Below are 21,803 nucleotides of genomic sequence, written 5' to 3'. Positions count from 1 at the left end.
AGTTCAAGAAGAAGAAAATATTTACCAAGTAGACTAAAATAAAAATGAATAATAAAAGTAACACCATAAGAATAACAATAACGAGGCAATATACAGGGGACATCGGTACCAAGTCAGTGTACTGGGGTACAGGCTAGTTGAGGTAATCTGTACATGTAGGTGGGGGCGAAGTGACTATGCATAGGTAACAACCTAACAGCGAGTGTACAAAAGGGAGTCAATGTAAATTGTCTGGTGGCGATTTTATGGATTGTTCAGTAGTCTTATGGCTTGGGGGTAGAAGCTGTTGAGGAGACTTTTGGTCCTAGACTTGGCGCTCCGGTACCACTTGCCTTGCGGTAGCAGAGAAAACAGTCTATAACTTGGGTGACTGGAGTCTCTGACAATTTTATGGGCTTTCCTCTGACACTGCCTATTATATAGGTCCTGGATGGCAGGAAGCTTGGCCCCAGTGATATACTGGGCCGTTCGCACCACCCTCGGTAGCGCCTTACGGTCAGATGCCGAGCAGTTGCCATACCAGGCGGTGATGCAACTGGTCAAGATGCTGTTGATGGTGCAGCTGTAGAATCTTTTGAGGATCTGGGGACCCATGCCGAATCTTTTCAGTCTCCTGAGAGGGGAGAAAGGTTTTGTCATGCACTCTTCACAACTGTCTTGGTATGTTTGGACCATGATAGTTCGTTGGTGATATGGACACCAAGGAACTTGAAACTCTTGACCCGCTCCTCTATAGCCCCATCAATGTTAATGGGGGCCTGTTCGGCCCGCCTTTTCCTGTAGTCCACGATCAGCTCCTTTGTCTTGCTCACATTGAGGTAGAGGTTGTTGTCCTGGCACCACACTGCCAGTTCTCTGACCTCCCATTTGAGACCTGCTCAATGTAAAGGTCCATAATATATTTTGTGCTAAATCATGTACCTGATTGAAATTCTCAATGCATGTAAAGTATAATGTATAAAACCATTGGCTCATGAATCATGATTCATTGTAATAAAACAGAGGCCAGGAGATAAAGGTTGCATCAGCGCCTCAGGCAAGAGTGTGTGAGGAGAACGTCCCCTGGTGACTACTTTAGATATTGCTTAACATTTGCATTCCAATCATTGACCATAAATGCGTATGAGAATAATGTAGGCCTATTTAGTATCGCAATGTTAGGATGTTTTTTTAATTTACTTATTTAACTAGTGAAGGGAAAGGGGGATACCTAGAAATGTGTCTTCTGTATTTAACCCAACCCTTCGGAATCAGAGAGGTGCGGGGGCTGCCTTAATCGACATCTTTGGTGCCCGGGGAACAGTGGGTTAACTGCCTTGCTCAGGGGCAGAACGACATATTTTTACCTTGTCAGCTCGGTGATTCGATCCAGCAACCTTTCGGTTACTTGCCCAATGCTCTAACCACTAGAACAAATTCTTATTTACAATGATGGCCTACCGATATAAAACAAAAACACATGTTCTGTGGTATTATTAATAAACTATTTAATCTATTGGCTCAAGCCATGGGCAGCTAAGGATGTATGCTTAGTCAGTGTCTGTGTCAGTATGTAACCAAGCCGATGATCCCACTATGAAAAGAGAGAAACATACAAAATATAAGAGAACACTAAAACAGGTTCCAGTACGGTTAAGGATGCTCAAATGAACTCGGCAATGAAAATGTATCCGTTCCGTTCCCAAAAACGTCAAGCACAATGAAACTGGAATAGAACAAAGTTGGCCTTTGACATACTGATATAACTCAGTTTTGCGTCCCCCCTGGCTAAACTAAGGATTTGGAATGTATCTGATCCTAGATCGGCTCTTAGATCCCTCGGGCAACTTATACCTGGAGCTGGAACTAAAAAACAAGTCAGTTGGTTGTAGCCTACTTCCGTGTTTTCTTTTAAACGAAATAGCTCCGTACAGGTAAGAAAAAGGAGAAACACAACCATGACTTTCCTTCGAAGGTTTGCGACTAGGCACTGCTCTCTCTCCCGCTGCTTGGGTGCTCTATCCCCGGCGTCTCTTGGAGCTCCAGGCTCGGTAACGTTACACCGGCTGGATGTGGAAAAGCTGCCCAGCCGAGGACGCCCTTTCACGGGGCACAATGACACACACACAAGCTGGCTACACACCGAGACGCCAGAGTCCGTAGAAGTGGATCTAAAGCGACTATATGGGGAGGACACTGGTAGGGAAGGACGCTATTTCAATCTTTATGCTTTCCGCTACCAGGAAACCGAGTTGAACGGTAGTAAGGTTTACCATTTTTGAGTGAGTGCAAGTTCCACAATATTCACCATGATCGACAACCTGGTCTCAGAGCATTTCGTATTAGCGTTCCATCTATTATGATATGTATGTATTAATTTGTGGATGTCCATCACCCATTTTGTATGATATGTTACGAATTTGCTAAATGTACAATATGTAACTAATTTGCAAAACATTCTATATGTTACGAATTTGCTAAATGCATATGTTACAAATTTTAACTAGGTGGCTGACTAATGTTAGCTGGGTTAGGGTTAAAGGTTAAGGGAAGGGTTACCTAACATGCTAAGTAGTTGAAACGTTGCTAATCAGCTAAATGCTAAAGTTGTCTGTGATGAGATTCGAACTCCAACCTTTGGGTTGCTTAAAGTTTATGTTATACACCCACCCATCCGACCAACCAACTACTCTAATATGGGTTATGTAACCATACCAAATGTAACATATCTTACTTATATGAGAATCTTGGATTTAAATGTACTATGTTACGTCTAGTGTATGAGACCAGGCTGTGATTGACAATGCTGAGAATCATAAACTCAGGAAAAAAGAAATATCCTCTCACTGTCAACTGCGTTTATTTTCAGCAAACTTAACATGTGTAAATATTTGTATGAACTTAACAAGATAAAACAACTGATACATAAACTGAACAAGTTCCACAGACATGTGATTAACAGAAATTGAATAATGTGTCCCTGAACAAAGGGGGAGTCAAAATCAAAAGTAACAGTCAGTTTCTGGTGTGGCCATCAGCTGCATTAAGTACTGCAGTGCATCTCCTCCTCATAGACTACACCAGATTTGCCAGTTCTTGTTGTGAGATATTACCCCACTCTTCCACCAAGGCACCTGCAAGTTCCCGGACATTTCTGGGGGGAATGACCCTAGCCCTCACCCTCCGATCCAACAGGTCCCAGACGTGCTCAATGGGATTAAGATCCGGGCTCTTTGCTGACCATGGCAGAACACTGACATTCCTGTCTTGCAGGAAATCACACACAGAACGAGCAGTATGGCTGGTGGCATTGTCATGCTGGAGGGTCATGTCAGGATGAGCCTGCAGGAAGGGTACCACATGAGGAAGGAGGATGTCTTCCCTGTAACGCACAGCGTTGAGATTGCCTGCAATGACAACAAGCTCAGTCCGATGATGCTGTGACACACTGCTCCAGACCATGATGGACCCTTCACCTCCAAATCGATCCCGCTCCAGAGTACAGGCCTCGGTGTGACGCTCATTCCTTCGATGATAAACGCGAATCCGACCATCACCCCTGGTGAGACAAACTTGCGACTCGTCAGAGAAGCACACTTTTTGCCAGTCCTGTCTGGTCCAGCGACGGGGGGTTTGTGCCCATAGGCGACGTTGTTGCCGGTGATGTCTGGTGAGGACCTGCCTTACAACAGGCCTACAAGCACTCAGTCCAGCCTCTCTCAGGCTATTGCGAACAGTCTGAGCACTGATGGAAGGATTGTGCATTCCTGGTGTAACTCGAGCAGTTGTTGTTGCCATCCTGTATCTGTCCCGCAGGTGTGATGTTCGGATGTACCGATCCTGTGTGCAGGTGTTGTTACACGTGGTCTGCCACTGCGAGGACGATCAGCTGTCCGTCCTGGCTCCCTGTAGCGCTGTCTTTGGCGTCTCACAGTACGGACATTGCAATTTATTGCTCTGGCCACATGTGCAGTCCTCATGCCTCCTTGCTGCATACCTAAGGCACGTTCACACAGATGAGCAGGAACCCTGGGCATCTTTCCTTTGGTGTTTTTCAAAGTCAGTAGAAAGGCCTCTTTAGTGTCCTAAGTTTTCATAACTGTAACCTTAATTGCCTACCGTTTGTAAGCTGTTAGTGTCTTAACAACCATTACACAGGTGCATGTTTATTAATTGTTTTTGGTTCATTGAACAAGCATGGGAAACCGTGTTTAAACCCTTTACAATTAAGATCTGTGAAGTTATTTGGATTTGTATGAATTATCTTTGAAAGACAGGGTCCTGAAAAAGGGACCTTTTCTTTTTTTGCTGAGTTTAGGTAGCTTAGGTGAATAAGCTTACCCTGAAATGACATAAACATTATCTGAAGTTACAGGGGAAGTAAGCGCACCACCTGCTGTGCCATAACGGTAAACACTGACATATTTACACACACACAGGGGAGATGCTGCTTATAAAAAAGCCTTCAGCCTAGCCACAGGTCAGACACAGCCTCAGGCATTCACCTCCTGTCTCTTTCCCTCCTTTTCTCCCTCCATCACCTCCTCTCCTTCCCACTCCTTCTGTCCCTCCTATCCTCTTCTTCCTCCCTCCCTCATCCTCTCCTCTTCTCCCGACATACACACACACACACGTCACCTCATGGCTCAAATCTAATGTGACAACATCATCAACATCTGGGCCTGTGCAGCTGCTTAGATTGAAAATGCATATACGATAACACACACACACCACATACATACACATGTCTATCTTCTTGAGGCAGTACACGTGACTCTCTCTCTTTCTCTCCCTCTCTGTAGGTATAGCTGAGGTGTTGATGTGCCGTCAGAAGGCAAAGAATGCTCTGGGCCGTGTGTTTGTCTCTCAGGTGGGTTTGATCTCTATTTGACCTTACACACGCATCGAATTGCTAACTATTGATCAGAGGTATGGACTGAAGTCACATGACTTGGACTTGAGTCTGACTTGATATAAAATAAAATAACTTTAGATGCTGAGGAGCATTTCTGTCTGTAATAAAGCCCTTCTGTGGGTAAAAACAAATTCTGATTGGCTGGGTCTGGCTCTCCAGTGGGTAGGTCTATGCCCTCCCAGGTCCACCCATGGCTGCACACCTGCCCGGTCATGTGAAATCCAGAGATTAAAAAATATATTTCACCTTTATTTAACCAGGTAGGCAAGTTGAGAACAAGTTCTCATTTACAATTGCGACCTGGCCAAGATAAAGCAAAGCAGTTCGACACATACAACAACACAGAGTTACACATGAAGTAAAACAAACTTACAGTCAATAATACAGTAGAAAAATAAGTCAATATACAATGTGAGCAAATGAGGTGAGATAAGGGAGGTAAAGGCAAAAAAGGCCATGGTGGCAAAGTAAATACAATATAGCAAGTAAAACACTGTAATGGTAGATTTGTAGATCAGGGCCTAATGAATTTCTTTCAATTGACAAATTTCCTTATATGAACTGTAACTCAGTAAAATCTTTGAAATTGTTGCATGTTGCGTCTTTTATTTTTTATTCAGTATATACATACACCTTAGCCAACTACATTTATACTCAGTTTTTCACATATCCTAACATTTAATCCTAGTATCCTGTCTTAGGTCAGTTAGGATCACCACTTTATTTTAAGAATGTGAAATGTCAGAATAATAGTAGAGAGAATGATTTATTTCAGCTTTTATTTCTTTCATCACATTCCCAGTGGGTCAGAAGTTTACATACACTCAATTAGTATTTAGTAGCATTGCCTTTAAATTGTTTAACTTGGGTCAAACGTTTCGGGTAGCCTTCCACAAGCTTCCCACAATAAGTTGGGTGAATTTTGGCCCATTCCTTCTAACAGAGCTGGTGTAACTGAGTCAGGTTTGTTTCTGCACACACATTTTCTACAGGCTTGAGGTAAGGGCTTTGTGATGGCCACACAAATACCTTGACTTTGTTGTCCTTAAGCCATTTTGCCACAACTTTGGAAGTATGCTTGGGGTCACTGTCCATTTGGAAGACCAATTTGCGACCAAGCTTTAACTTCCTGACTGATGTCTTGAGATGTTGCTTCTATATATCCACATAATTTTCATTCCTCATGATGCCATCTATTTTGTGAAGTACACCAGTCTCTCCTGCAGCAAAGCACCCCCACAACATGATGCTCTCACCCCCATGCTTCACGGTTGGGATGGTGTTCTTCGGCTTGCAAGCCTCCCCCTTTTTCCTCCAAACATAACGATGGTCATTATTGCCAAACAGTTCTATTTTTGTTTCATCAGCCCAGATGACATTTCTCCAAGAAGTACGATGTTTGTTCCCATGTGCAGTTGGAGGTGTACCTGTGGATGTAGTCTGGCTTTTTTATGACGGTTTTGGAGCAGTGGCTTCTTCCTTGCTGAGCGGCCTTTCAGGTTATGTCGATCTAAGACTCGTTTTACTGTGGATATAGAAACTTTTGTACCTGTTTCCTCCAGCATCTTCACAAGGTCCTTTGTTGTTGTTCTGGGATTGATTTGCACTTTTCGCACCAAAGTACGTTCATCTCTAGGAGACAGAACGCTTCTCCTTCCTGAGCGGTATGATGGCTGCATGGTCCCATGGTGTTTATACTTGAGTACTATTGTTTGTACAGATGAACGTGGTACCTTCAGGCATTTGGAAATTGCTCCCAAGGATGAACCAGACTTGTGGAGATCTACAATTTATTTTCTGAGGTCTTGGCTGATTTCTTTTGACTTTTCCCATGATGTCAAGCAAAGGGGTATTGAGTTTTAAAGGTAGGCCTTGAAATACATCCACAGGTACACCTCCAATTGACTCAAATGATGTCAATAGCCTATCAGAAGCTTCTAAAGCCATGACATCATTTTCTGGAATTTCCCAAGCTGTTTACAGGCACAGTCAACTTTGTGTATGTAAACTTCTGACCGACTGGAATTGAGATTTAGTGAAATAATCTGTAAACAATTTTTGGATAACATTTTTGTGTCATGCACAAAGTAGATGTCCTTACGGACTTGCCAAAACTATAGTTTGTGAACAAGAAATTTGTGGAGTGGTTGAAAAACGAGTTTTAATGACTCCAACCTAAGTGTATGTAAACTTCCAACTTCAACTGATTACCTTAGTGGTAGTACTGACTACAGTGCCTTCAGAAAGTATTCATACCCTTTGACTTATTCCACATTTTGTTGTGTTACAGCCTGAATTCAAAATGTATGAAATATTTTTTTTTCTCACCCATCTACACACAATACCTCATAATGAGAATGTGAAAACATGTTTTTTTTAAATTTTAGCAAATTCATTTAAAATGAAATACAGAAATATCTCATCTACATAAGTATTCACACCCCTGAGTCAATACTTTGTAGAAGCACCTTTGGCAGTGATTACAGCTGTGAGTCTTTCTGGGTAAGTCTCTTAGAGCTTTCCACACCTGGATTGTGCAACATTTGCCCATTTGTTCTTTTCAAAATAATTCAAGATCTGTCAAGTTGGTTGTTGACATTGCTAGACAACCATTTGCAGGTCTTGCCATAGATTTTCAAGTAGATTTAAGTCAAAACCATAACTCAGCCACTTGGGAACATTCACTGTCTTCTTGGTATCAATTTGTGTAGATTTGGCTTTGTGTTTTAGATTATTGTCCTGCTGAAAATGTGAATTCATCTCCCAGTGTCTGCTAGAAAGCAGACTGAACCAGGTTTTCCTCTAGGATTTTACCTGTGCTTAGCTCCATTCCGTTTCTTTTTATCCTAAAAAAACTCCCCAGTCCTTAAACAATTACAAGCATACCAATAACATGATGCCGCCACCACTACAGTATGCTTGAAAATATGGAGAGTGGTAGTCAGTAATGTGTTGTTTTGGATTTGTCCCAAAAAGAAAACTTTGTATTCAGGACAAAAATCTAATGGCTTTGCCATTTTTTTTTTCAGTATTTAGGGCAGCGTTTCCCAAACTACGTCCTCAGGACCCCAAGGGGTGTACGTTTTGTTTTTTTCCCTAACACTACACAGCTGATTCAAATGATCAAATCTTGATAATTAGTTGATAATTTGAATACAGGTAGGCCACATGATCCTGCTTGCTCTGGATTCCAGACAAGTGACAATGTGACATGATATCCCTAGTTGATATTGACTGCTAACATGAATGACTTTCAGCTCAAAATGCAGGTGTATGACAGAGTTTATTTCTATATCTTGCGTTTTGAAAACACGTCACCGTTTATGGTTGTAATGATAGGCTACATTGTGTGTGCCTGTTTCGCCCTGTGCATGTGCTTCCGTGGGGGTAGGAAGCTTTGAACCATTCCTTTTGAGGGGTCGCGTGAGAAAAAGTTTGAAAACTATTGAGCTAGCGAACAAATTGCTGATTTGCTGTACAGCTATAGGTTTGATTTCAGCGCAAAACTCAAATTGTAGGGAGAGAGGATTGCCAATGTCACAAGAGGCTGCTGAGGTGAGAACGGCTCATAATAATGTCTGGAACGGCGCAAATGGAATGGCATCAAACACCTGGAAACCATGTGTTTGATGTATTTGATACATTCCACTTATTACATTTCAGTCAATACCATGAGCCTATTCTCCCCAATTAATGTGCCACCAACCTCCTGTGAAATTTGCTCCAAAAACTGTTCGGTGATCAAGTGTTTTAGAGAAAATAATGGTAAGGGCTGTCTGTTAGCCTCATTAAATATACAAAGATTTGTAGTTGAACAAATCATTGCCTGTACAGATTTATTTTTGCTTGACTTAACTTGGAAAATAATCTGTGACTCGACTTGCTCTTAGAATGCACCACTTGGACTTGACTCAAGACTCGACCCGTTCTACTTGGGACTTGACTTAAGACTTGGACCTTTCGACCTTCTTGTGAGTGACTCGAATAATAGTGACTTGGTCCCAGCTCTGCTTTTGATTTAACAGAGTACGATGACTGCTAAGACTTTTCTCTCTCTCTCACCCACTCCCATTCCCTCTCTCTATCCATCTCTCTCTAGATGAGGGAGCTGGTGTCCTCTCTACACCATGACTCAGCTGTGAGAGTGGTGGTCTTCAGGAGTCTGGTACAAGGGGTCTTCTGTGCAGGTGTGTGTGTCTGTGTGTGTGTGTGTTTTGATGTCTTCTCCTTGTGTGTGTGTGTTTTGATGTCTTCTCTGTGTCTTCTGTAGGAGCTGATCTGAAGGAGAGAGCTGGGATGAACCACTCTGACTCCGATCTGTTTGTTCACGGCCTGCGCTCACTCATGACTGAGATCGGTGTGTGATCAATTTTTGGGATGTCTCACGGTCTGACAAATACTGCTCTCACTCAGTCACCTTTCACCGCAAATGCGAAAGTGTTACATACAGTACCAGTCAAAAGTTTGGACACACCTACTCATTCCAGGGTTATAATTTATTTTTACTATTTTCTACATTGTAGAATAATAGTGAAGACATCAAAACTATGAAATAACACATTTGGAATCATGTAGTAACCAAAAGTGTTAAACAAATCAAAATATATTTTATATATTTGATTTTCTTCAAAGTAGCCACCCTCTCTCTGCCTTGATGACAGCTTTGCACATTCTTGGCATTCTCTCAACTAGCTTCATGAGGTAGTCACCTGGAATGCATTTCAATTAACAGGTGTGCCTTGTTCAAAGTTAATTTGTGGAATTGCTTTCCTTATTGTGTTTGAGCCAATCATTTGTGTTGTGAAATGGAAGGGTTGGTATACAGAAGATAGCCCTATTTGGTAAAAGACCAAGTCCATATTATGTCAAGAACAGCTGAAATAAGCAAAGAGATAAGATAGTCATCATTACTTTAAGACATGAAGGTCAGTCAATCCGGAGGATTTCAAGAACTTTGAAAGTTTCTTCAAGTGCAGTCGCAAAAACCATCAATCACTATGATGAAACTGGCTCTCATGAGGACCACCACAGGAAAGGAAGACCTTTCACATCACAACATCAACTGTTCAGATTAGACTGCGTGAATCACGACTTCATGGTCGAATTGCTGCAAAGAAACTAGAGGTCGATTAATCGGAATGGCCGATTAATTAGGGCTGATTTCAGGTTTTCATAACAATCGGTAATAAGCATTTTTGGACACCGATTATGGCCGATTACATTGCACTCCACGAGGAGCCTGCATGGCTGACTACCTGTTACGCGAGTGCAGCAAGGAGCCAAGGTAAGTTGCTAGCTAGCATTAAACTTATCTTATAAAAAACAATCAATCTTAACATAATCACTAGTTAACTACACATGGTTGATGATATTACTAGTTTATCTAGCTTGTTCTGCGTTGCATATAATCGATACGGTGCCTGTTAATTTATCATTGAATCACAGCCTACTTCGCCAAACGGGTGACGATTTAACAAGCGCATTCGCGAAAAAAGCACTGTCGTTGCACCAATGTGTACCTAACCATAAACATCAATGCCTTTCTTAAAATCAATACACAAGTATATATTTTTAAACCTGCATATTTAGTTAATATTGCCTGCTAACATTAATTTATTTTAACTAGGGAAATTGTGTCACTTCTCTTGCGTTCTGTGCAAGCAGAGTCAGGGTATATGCATCAGATTGGGCTGCCTGGCTCGTTGCGAACTGTGGGAAGACCGTTTCTTCCTAACAAAGACCGTAATTAATTTGCCAGAATTGTACATAATTATGACATAACATTGAAGGTTGTGCAATGTAACAGCAATATTTAGACTTAGGGATGCCACCCGTTAGATAAAATAAGGAACGGTTCCGTATTTCACTGAAAGAATAAACGTTTTGTTTTCGAAATTATAGTTTCCGGATTTGACCATATTAATGACCTAAGGCTCGTATTTCTGTGTGTTTATTATATTATAATTAAGTATGATTTGATAGAGCAGTCTGACTGAGCGGTGGTAGGCAGCAGCAGGCTCATAAGCATTCATTTAAACAGCACTTTCCTGCATTTGCCAGCAGCTCTTCGCTGTGCTTCAAGCGTTGCGCTGTTTATGACTTCAAGCCTATCAACTCCCGAGATTAGGCTGGTAATACTATAGTGCCTATAAGAACATCCAATAGTCAAAGGTATATGAAATACAAATGGTATAGAGAGAAATAGCCCTATAATTCCTATAATAACTACAACCTAAAACTTCTTACCTGGGAATGTTGAAGACTCATGTTAAAAGGAACCACCAGCTTTCATATGTTCTCATGTTCTGAGCAAGGAACTTAAATGTTAGCTTTCTTACATGGCACATATTGCACTTTTACTTTCTTCTCCAACACTTTGTGTTTGCATTATTTAAACCAAATCGAACATGTTTCATTATTTATTTGAGACTAAATTGATTTTATTTATGTATTATATTAAGTTAAAATAAGTGTTCATTCAGTATTGTTGTAATTGTCATTATTACAAATATATTAAATAAATAAATAAATAAATGTGTGCGTATATATATATATATATATATATATATATATATATATATATATATATATATATATATATATATATATATATATATATATATATATATATATATATATATATATATATAAATCGGATGATTAATCGCTATCGGCTATTTTTGGTCCTCCAATAATCGGTCACCTGTAAAGCACCGTCTTGCAGTGTCACCTGCAAAGCACCGTCTGTGATTTATTTAGAATTCAAGGCACACTTAAGCAGCATGGCTACCACAGCGTTCTGCAGCGATACACCATCCCGTCTGGTTTGCGCTTAGTGGGACTATCATTTGTTTTTTAACAAGACAATGACCCAACACACCTCCAGGCTGTGTAAGGGCTATTTGACCAAGAAGGAGAGTTATGGAGTGCTGCATCAGATGACCTGGCCTCCACAATCACCAGACCTGAAGGAAAAGCAGCCAACAAGTGCCCAGCATATGTGGGAACTCCTTCAAGACTGTTGGAAAAGCATTCCAGGTGAAGCTGGTTGAGAGAATGCCAAGAGTGTGCAGAGCTGTCATCAAGGCAAAGGGTGGCTACTTTGAAGAATCTCAAATATAAAGTATATTTTGATTTGTTTAACACTTTTTTGGTTACCACATGATTCCACATATTATTTCATAGTTTTGATGTCTTCACTATTATTCTACAATGTAGAAAATATTACAAATAAATACACTTTTGACTGGTACTGTATGTGTGTCTGTGTATAGACTAGGGGCTACCCCTTGTCTCATTCAGACTTCAGCCTGTTCTCATGCTAGTATCTCTCTCTCTCTCTCTCTCTCTCTCTCTCTCTCTCTCTCTCTCTCTCTCTCTCTCTCTCAAATCACTTTATACAGTGCTTTCAGAAAGTATTCAGACCCCTTGACTTTTTGTACATTTTGTTACGTTACAGCCTTATTCTAAAATAGATTAAATGAAAAAAATTCCTCATCAATCTAAACGCAATGCCCCATAATGACAAAGTGAACCGTACATTTTTTTTTTTTTTGCAAATGTATTCAAAATAAAAAACGATACCTTATTTACATAAGTATTCAGACCCTTTGCAATGAGACTTGAAATTGAGCTCAGGTGCATCCTGTTTCCATTGATCATCCTTGAGATGTTTCTACAACTTGATTAGCGTCCACTTGTGGTAAATTCAATTGATTGGACATGATTTGGAAAAGCACACACTTGTCTATATAAGGTCCCTCAGTTGACAGTGCATGTCAGAGCAAAAACCAAGCCAGGAGGTCGAAGGAATTGCCGTAGCGCTCCGAGACAGGATTGTGTCGAGGCACAGATATAGGGAAGGTTACCATAAAATGTCTGCAGCATTGAAGGTCCCCAAGAACACAGTGGCCTCCTCCATTCTTAAATGGAAGAAGTTTGGAACCACCTAGACACTTCAAGAACCTGATGGTCACTCTGACAGAGCTCCAGAGTTCCTCTGTGGAGATGGGAGAACCTTCCAGAAGGACAACCATCTCTGCAGCACTCCACCAATCAGGCCTTTATGGAAGAGTGGCCAGACGGAAGCTACTCCTCAGTAAAAGGCACATGACCGCCCGCTTGGAGTTTGCCACAAGGCACCTAAAGGACTCTGACCATGAGAAACAAGATTATCTGGTCTGATGAAACCAAGATTGAACTCTTTAGCCTGAATGCCAAGCGCCACATCTGGAGGAGACCTGGCACCATCCCTACAGGGAAGCATGGTAGTGGTAGCATCATACTGTGGGGATGTTTTTCAGCAGCAGGGACTGGGAGACTTGTCAGGATCGAGGGAAAGATCAACGGAGCAAAGTACAGACAAATACTTGATGAAACCTGCTCCAGAATGCTCAGGACCTCAGACAGGGGCGAAGGTTCACCTTCCAACAGGACAACGACCCTAAGCACACTGTCAAGACAACGCAGGAGTGGCTTTGGGACAAGTCTCTGAATGTCCTTGAGTGGCCCAGCCAGAACCTGGACTTGAACCCGATCGAACATCTCTGGAGAGACCTGAAAATAGCTGTGCAGTGACATTCCCCATCCAACCTGACAGAGCTTGAGAGGATCTGCAAAGAAGAATGGAAGAAACTCCCTAAATACAGGTGTGTCAGGAAGACTCGAGGTGGTAATCCTTGCCAAAGGTGCTTCAACAAAGTACTGAGCAAGGGTCTGAATACTAATGTTAATGTAATATTTCAGTTTTTTATTTTCAATAAATTAGCAAAACATTCTAAAAACCTGTTTTTCTTTTTTCATTATGAGGTATTGTGTTAAGATTGATAATAAAGAAAAAAAAACAATTTAATACATTTTAGAATAAAGCTGTAATGTAACAAAATGTTGAAAAAGTCAAAGGGTCTGAATACTTTCCGAATGCGCTGTCGGCCTTCACTACACAGTTCGAGTTTCGACAAAATTAGAAAGTTATCACAGGGCCTCTCAAGTGGCGCAGCGGTCTGGGGCACTGCATCAGTGTTAGAGGCGTCACTACAGACCCGGGTTCGATCCCGGGCTGTATCACAACCGGTATTGATCGGGAGTCCAATAGGGTGGCGCACAATTGGCCTAGCGTCGCCCGGGTTAAGGGAGGGTTTGGCCGGGGGCCTTTACTTGTCTCATCACGCTCTAGCGACTCCTTGTTGCGGGCCGGGTGCCTGCAGGCTGACTTTGGTCATCAGTTGAATGGTGTTTCCTCCGACACATTGGTGCGGCTAGCTTCCGGTTTAAGCGGGCCGGTGTAAAGGAGCTCGGTTTGGCGGATGACTCGACCTTCACCACACGTTGCAGTAATGAGACAAGATCGAAATGGGGGAGAAAAAGGGGGTAAAAAAATATAGTGTGTGTTTGTGCATTGTACTGTGTGCATAGTCTGTAACTACATCGTCTGAACTCTCCACATGTCATCTCTCTATGGATGTTGCATCGCTAATGCAGCCTTGTTGCCCATGCCGACGGTTGCTGCGGTGGATGGCTTCGCCCTTGGAGGGGGTCTGGAGCTGGCGCTCGCCTGTGACCTTCGCACAGCTGGTAAGTGACCTCTTACCAATCGCCATTAGCCTCTCACTTCTTACCTCTAACAGGGAGCCATCCCTTTTTGTGACGTATAAAGACAGTCTAGATTAATATGTACATTGCATTCAAAAGTATTCAGACCCCTTCCCTTTTTCCACATTTTGTTACGTTACAGCCTTATTCAAAAATTTATTAAATATTTTTTTCCCTCAATCTACACACAATACCCCTTAATGACAAAGTGAAAACAGGTTTTTATACATTTTAGCAAATGTATTAAGGAATAAAAAAACATACGTTATTTACATAAGTATTCAGACCCTTTGCTATGAGACTCGAAATTGAGCTCAGGTGCATCCTGTTTTCATTGATCATCCTTGAGATGTTTCTACAACTTGATTGGTGTCCACCTGTGGTAAATTCAATTAATTGGACATGATTTGGAAAGGCACACCTGTCTATTTAAGGTCCCACAGTAGACAGTGCATGTCAGAGCAAAAACCAAGCCATGAGGTCAAAGGAATTGTGCGTAGAGCTCCGAGACAGGGTTGTGTCGAGGCACAGATCTGGGGAAGGGTACCAAGATATTTCTACAGCATTGAAGGTCCCCAAGAACACAGTGGCCTCCATCATTCTTAAATGGAAGAAGTTTGGAACCACCAAGACTTCTTAGAGCTGGCAGCCCAGCCAAACTTGAGCAATCGGGGGAGAAAGGCCTTGGTCTGGGAGTTGACCAAGAATCCAATGGTCACTCTGAAAGAGCTCCAGAGTCCCTCTGTGGAGATGGGAGAACCTTCCAGAAGGACAACCACCTCTCCAGCACTCCACCAATCAGGCCTTTATGGTTGAGTGGCCAGACGGAAGCCACTCCTCAGTAAAAGGCACAAGGCAGCCCGCTTGGAGTTTACCAAAAGGAACCTAAAGACTCTCAGACCATGAGAAACAAAATTCTCTGGTCTGATGAAACAAAGATTGTACTCTTTGACCTGAATGCCAAGTGTCACGTCTGGAAGGAACCTGGCACATCCCTACAGTGAAGCATGGTGATGGCAGCAGCATGCTGTGGGGATGTTTTTCAGCAGCAGGGACTGGGAGACTAGTCAGGATCGAGGGAAAGCTGAACAGAGCAAAGTACAGAGAGATCCTTGATGATAACCTGCTCCAGCGTGCTCAGGATCTTAGGCTGGGGCGAAGTTTCTCCTTTTGGTACACTTCCCCAGATCTGTGCCTCAACACAATCTTGTCTCGGAGTTCTACGGACAATTCCTTTCGACCTCATGGCTTGGTTTTTGCTCAGACATGCACTGTCAACTGTGGGACCTTATACAGACAGGTGTGTGCCTTTCCAAATCATGTCCAATCAATTGAATTTACCACAAGTGGACTCCAATCAAGTTGTAGAAACATCTCAAGGATGATCAATGGAAACAGGATGCACCTGAGCTCAATTTAGAGTCTAACTGCAAATGGTCTGAATTCTTATCTAAGTAAAGTATTTCTGTTTTTTATTTTAATATATTTGAAAAAAATTCTGAACCTGTTTTTGCTTTGTAGTTATGGGGTATTGTGTGTAGATTGATGAGGGAAATGTTTTATTTAATCCATTTTAGAATAAGGCTGTAACGTAACAAAATGTGGAAAAAGTCAAAGGGTCTGAACACTTTCCAAATGCAGTGTGTGTGTGTATGTATGTATGTTTGTATGACAATTACACTGAGTGTACAAAATGTTAAGAAAACCTTCCTAATATTGAGTTGCACCCCTCCCCCCCTCCGGCAAAAGCGTTCCACAGGGATGCTGGCCCGTGTTGACCAATGCTTCCCACAGTTGTGTCAAGTTGGCTGGATTTCCTTTGTTCAACTTCAAAAACCCAGCACTTAAATCTTTTGTCTTGCCCATTCACCCTCTGAATGGCACACATACACAATCCATGTGTCAGTTGTCTCAAGACTTAATAATACTTATTTAACTGGTCTCCTCTCCTTTTATCTACACTGATTTTAAAGTGGATTTAACATGTGACGTCATTAAGGGATCATAGCTTTCACCTGGATTCACCTGGTCAGTCTGTCACAGAAAGCGCATGTGTTCATAATGTGTTGTACACTCAGTGTATGTATTGTTAATTTATTCTGAAAAATGACTGAGGTCCGGACCTTAAAATGTTATTTAATTACTTTCAAATCACCTATAATTTCCGTTCTCAGAGTTAATAAAACCTCCCAGTAAATTGTTCAAGGAACCAGAGTAAAATGTTCTCAGAACCTCCCTGGAACCTAAAAATAAACATTTCCAGAACAGGCAACATTTATACTTCTGTTCTCAGAATGTTTAAAAAACATTCAGAAACCAAAAAACACCTTCCAAGGAACCAAATGTGCTAGCTGGGTTGTTATTTTGACCCTATTTGGTTTGTTATTTGAGTGAAATGCTCATTGTATTTATTTTAAAATGTAACCTTTATTTTGACAGGGAGTCAACGCTGAGACCAAACTCACTTTTCCAAATGAGGCCCTGTATATCACAAAAATACACATTATTATACACATCAATACTTACAGTATGATGGCCATTGTGCATTGTAAACATTTCCGTTTTGGACAGCCCAATAGAGTAGCTTAAATATTAGGTTATTGAAACACCTTTCACATGATAATGATTAGCAAAATATCTGGATTTATTCATAGTTCAAATTACCTTGTGACCAGAAATGTGGGTATTTTTATTTTATTTATTTTATTTCACCTTTATTTAACCAGGTAGGCAAGTTGAGAACAAGTTCTCATTTACAATTGCGACCTGGCCAAGATAAAGCAAAGCAGTTCGACAACATACAAAAACATAGAGTTACACATGGAGTAAAACAACATACAATCAATGATGCAGTAGAAAAAAATAAGACTATATACAATGTGAGCAAATGATGTGAGATAATGGAGGTAAAGGCAAAAAAATGCCATGGTGGCAGAGTAAATAAAGTATGGCAAGAAAAACACTGGAAAGGTAGATTTGTAGTTTGAAGAAAGTTAAAAGTTAAAATATAAATAATATGGTGCAAAGGAGCAAAATAAATAAAATAAATAAATACAGTAGGGGAAAAGGTAGTAGTTTGGGCTCAATTAAAGATGGGCTATGTACAGGTGCAGAGATCTGTGAGCTGCTCTGACAGCTGGTGCTGTATTCTGAGAGAAATGTAAGTTTTTCATTACACTCCTGAGTCTTATTTTGTATCATTTGTAAAGCGAGCACATTTAGTTGCAATTTTTGTACATTTTGTATAACATATACCAGTGTATTTAAATGTAAATAATGTATGTTTTAATGATAAACGTATTCAAACACTCAACATACTTTTCCACAGGGGTACCTTATCATACGTAACTTGTAATATATATTTTTATGGAACTGCTGACATCTAGAGAAAATATGGTTGGTAATAGATTTGAGGCAGAGGCGTGAGGTGAGCAGGTGTGTGTATGTGCGTGCACGTCTCGCTGTTACAGACACATCAGTCAGTCTGTACTCCCACAGTTGCTTAATGATACGCAGCCAGTCAGACCTTCACCTGTCCTCCTGTGTGTGTGTGTGTGTGTGTGTGTGTGTGTGTGTGTGTGTTGTGTTTCAGCCAACTCTGCACAGATGGGTCTGATTGAGACAACACGGGGGCTGCTCCCTGGGGCCGGTAAGACAACCAGAAGTCATTTGCGTGCACACAAACACACACACACCAGTTACCCTCATGTCATCTCATGGTTTGTTTGGCATAATGAGTTCAGCATCTTTCCCTCTCTACATCCTTTCTCCTATAGGGGGCAGTCAGAGGCTGCCCAGAGCGGTGGGCTTTGCCCTGGCCAAAGAGCTGATCTTCACCGGTAGGAGAGTGGATGGACAGAGGGCTGTGGACATGGGGCTGGTCAACAGAGCTACCGAGCAGAATCCAGACGGAGACGCTGCCTATAGAGAGGCACTGAGTCTGGCTAGAGAGATACTACCACAGGTTACACACCCACAAAAACCTTACTCATTGTTTCTTTCCATTCCATAGTGATGAGTGATTTTATAGGTGGTTAGATTAAATGAGTTACGAGGGATGAGAAGAGATTAACACATTGACTGACTGACTGCTTGGGTTTCAATTACCACAAACACACACTGACTGACACTGGTGTTACATAGACATCTGCTGTCTCTCTGATCACATCCTGTCAGTTGTCAGTCAGGCACTGTCACCAGACCAGTCATACCAAACCAGGACACCAACTGACCACTGTAAGGGACATGGACAGCAGTGTTTGAACCTAGGTCATCTGCTGAGCTAAAGCCTTGGCATTATCTCAGGGAGCTAACACAAGTTCAGGTCTTAGACATGGTTACTCATCGTGTGTGTCTGTGGTCCTTCTTACCCCCAGTGTTCTCTCTCTAGGCTCCCATTGCTGTGAGGATGGCCAAGGAGGCTATGAACAGAGGCATGGAGGTATGGCTGCTTTACTAAAGAACTTTACACATTACTCAGGGCCGGACCACCACATCTGGGGCCCGGGTAACTTCCTGCAATTCTACAAAAAAAAATCCACGGGGCAGAGATAAAAATGTGCATGCTATTCTAGTTTGAAATGAAGCAGAGAGAAAATGTAGCATTTTTAAAGCAAATTTCCTGCAATTCACATTTTGCCATTCCTTACGTGTTCATATGCTATCTGGGATACACCCACACACATCCCATCTCATTATCTCAATGTATTTGATGACACCCGTCTCTGTGTGCTAGTAGCAGGTATGTCTGTAACCTGTCTGTCTGTCTCTCTCTCTCTCAGGTGGACATTACATCAGGGATGGCCATAGAGAGGATGTGTTATGCCAGGGTAAGAGGTCAAATGCTCATGTGCATTGTCTGAGGTCAAACTGTAGTGGTTAATCATCTTTCTCTCTCCAGGTGATCCCGACAAGAGACAGACAGGAGGGGATGGCTGCCTTTATAGAGAAGAGACCCCCACGCTACACTGGAGAGTAACACACGGAGACTGCTGTTGTGTGATTGTACACAAACCTAATTTTTATTCCTTTAATAAAATGTTTTTCAACTGCAGTTGTAATATTTTAGCAGATGGATCAGTGTTTGAGATAAAGGGATACAGATACAGTACTCGTTTACAACTGATGGGGGGGTGTACGTTCTTTATTTCAGAAACATGACCCTCAGATCCACTCTGCCCCCAGTTTCATTAAATACCCATACTGAAAGAAGAAACCGACTGTCACATTAGGGGAATGTACAGACAAGACTAAACTTTCCCACAGTGTCAATCACAGTGAGGATGCAAACTCACATTCTGTCAATATAATGTATATTAGGATACTGACTTTAGTTCACAAATCAGTTCTGTACATTGCCCTTGATGCCATAGAGAAGGGACAGTATGACCCATGCAGCAGTTGCAAGCACATACAACGTGTAGGCTGATTGAAATTAAGCATGTTGAGATTTGCCAGCAGCCATGTAATGTAACGTCAACCTCAGTTGCACAGAGAATGAAGACAGGAGCAGTAGCCTATAGCATTATCACAACCAGGATCACGCTCAGAACGTTGCAGATAGAATTACCATGAATAGAGCTGACATGATTCCGTTACTCTTCAAGTCAGAGGCATGTCAGTTACACACAGTGTATTTCTGATTCAGAACATTCCGTAACGTTGTACCTACTGAACAAGGCCCTGATGGGAAAGCGCAATCAAGATACAATTCCAAATTGACTGAAGCCTCATGTACTTCTTGTGTACATATAAAAGGACTGTGTGGGGTTGAGCAATATGGTGAAAATTCAGAGAGCAAGGTGGGGAAACTGACATTTTGCTTACACCTATTCAATTATTTTACATCTAAATGAAGTGCCTAAAGGGTAGGGGCTATGGGTCCATTTGGGATTGAGCAACTCTGCTGCAGAATTCCCCCCTCAGTTGACTCCTTTGTTCCATTAAGTACCTCATTTGGAAATAAACCAAAAGACATGTATTATTGTTTCCGTGCAATACTTTAAACATTTCGTTATAATGATTGTAGTTTAATCTCCCCAATCCAGGTATATACAGCATGTACAAAATAGAATCCTCACACTCGGCCTCATACATGCTCCTGAATGTACTGACACTAGTACAAAGACACAACCAGCAAACACACTCACCTATACACTGATCCACACACAGAACCACTACCAACATACAGAAATATACAGAACTCTCAAGAAAAAAAATTGCCTTCATACTGTACAAAGTCGTATTCTAAATATTGACCAATATATTTGCCATTTGTGTCCACAGGGGAAACCATATTTACTTTCCCAACATAATTTCTATTAACATAATTCAGAACTCAAATTCTGGAGGTCCACAGTACTGCTGATTTTCATCCCCTAACCCTCTAATCAGGGACTTATTCAGACCTGGGACCACAGGTGTGTGGTGGATTGTGGCTTTTCAATTGATCCATCAAATAATTCATACATTTACATGAATCAATTAACTACCAGACTGAAAAGAAGTGAGCACTATGGACCTCCACGTCAATGTCCTGCTACAAACTCACTGGTGTCCAAATAATAGACCTAAGCTTCTGGAAAAATCAAAACATAATAATTCAGACAAACTCAAGCATGCTGGGAAATCACATTGTCATGCACATATATTAGCTAATCAGCCAATAAGAGAAGCTAGACTCTCAACCCTCACCAAGTATTTAACCCCTTATTTTTGTCACCAAACAGACTCCATATATATTTCCATATTTTTTTTCAACTGGTACCAAGGGACCTTCAGACGAGTCTTGTGATGCTGGGGGCATCCTTGTGCAAACGTGTTTGTGAGAGTCTCACCTTTACACAGATGGGTCATATTAATGTGTAGCCCAAACTGTTCGGACGCTACAGACAGAAGTTGGCAAATCGGCTGTACCGACTTCTGACGAGTCCCAAGACGCTTGCAGTGGTCGTAGCGCAAAACAGAGAACACCCTCGTGTTCGTGAGAGTCTCATCTTTCCATAGAGGTGTCATAATAGTTTTGTAGGCCAAACCGTTCGGAAGCTACAGACGAATTTGTGAGAAGATCGATTTTTGGGATGTCTCAAGGTCTGACAAATACTGCTCTCACTCAGTCACCTTTCACCGCAAATGTGTTAGTGTTACATACAGTACCAGTCAAAAGATTGGACACACCTGCTCATTCAAGGATTTTTCTTTATTTTGACTATTTTCTACATTGTAGAGTAATAGTGAAGATATCAAAACAATGAAATAACACAGATGGAATCATGTAGTAACCAAAAAATTGTGTTAAACAAATCAATATATTTTATAT

At 41.5% G+C, this 21,803-nt stretch overlaps 1 protein-coding gene across 3 annotated transcripts; it reads left to right on the top strand.

Moving 5' to 3' along the window:
* The first annotated feature begins 1,816 nt into the window (after positions 1-1,816).
* On the top strand, positions 1,817-20,465 carry echdc2 (enoyl CoA hydratase domain containing 2). 3 transcript variants are annotated; one of them, XM_029750959.1, is made up of 10 exons: positions 1,817-2,178; positions 4,782-4,849; positions 8,994-9,081; positions 9,165-9,251; positions 14,375-14,467; positions 18,078-18,134; positions 18,262-18,449; positions 18,876-18,926; positions 19,267-19,314; positions 19,386-20,465. In XM_029750959.1, the coding sequence occupies exons 1-10, from the start codon at positions 1,938-1,940 to the stop codon at positions 19,461-19,463; spliced, it is 999 nt and encodes a 332-aa protein (XP_029606819.1). In that variant the 5' UTR covers positions 1,817-1,937; the 3' UTR covers positions 19,464-20,465. The 3 variants fall into 3 exon arrangements, with proteins under 3 accessions (XP_029606819.1, XP_029606820.1, XP_029606821.1); XM_029750961.1 differs by lacking the exon at positions 1,817-2,178 and adding an exon at positions 4,368-4,388; XM_029750960.1 differs by lacking the exon at positions 14,375-14,467.
* Positions 20,466-21,803: the final 1,338 nt, after the last annotated feature.

This window comes from Salmo trutta, chromosome 4 (assembly GCF_901001165.1).
Source record: "Salmo trutta chromosome 4, fSalTru1.1, whole genome shotgun sequence".
NCBI classification, from domain to species: Eukaryota; Metazoa; Chordata; class Actinopteri; order Salmoniformes; family Salmonidae; genus Salmo; species Salmo trutta.
The sequence above is the reverse complement of the archived record's forward strand: the minus strand, read 5'-3'. Positions and strand labels throughout refer to the sequence as shown.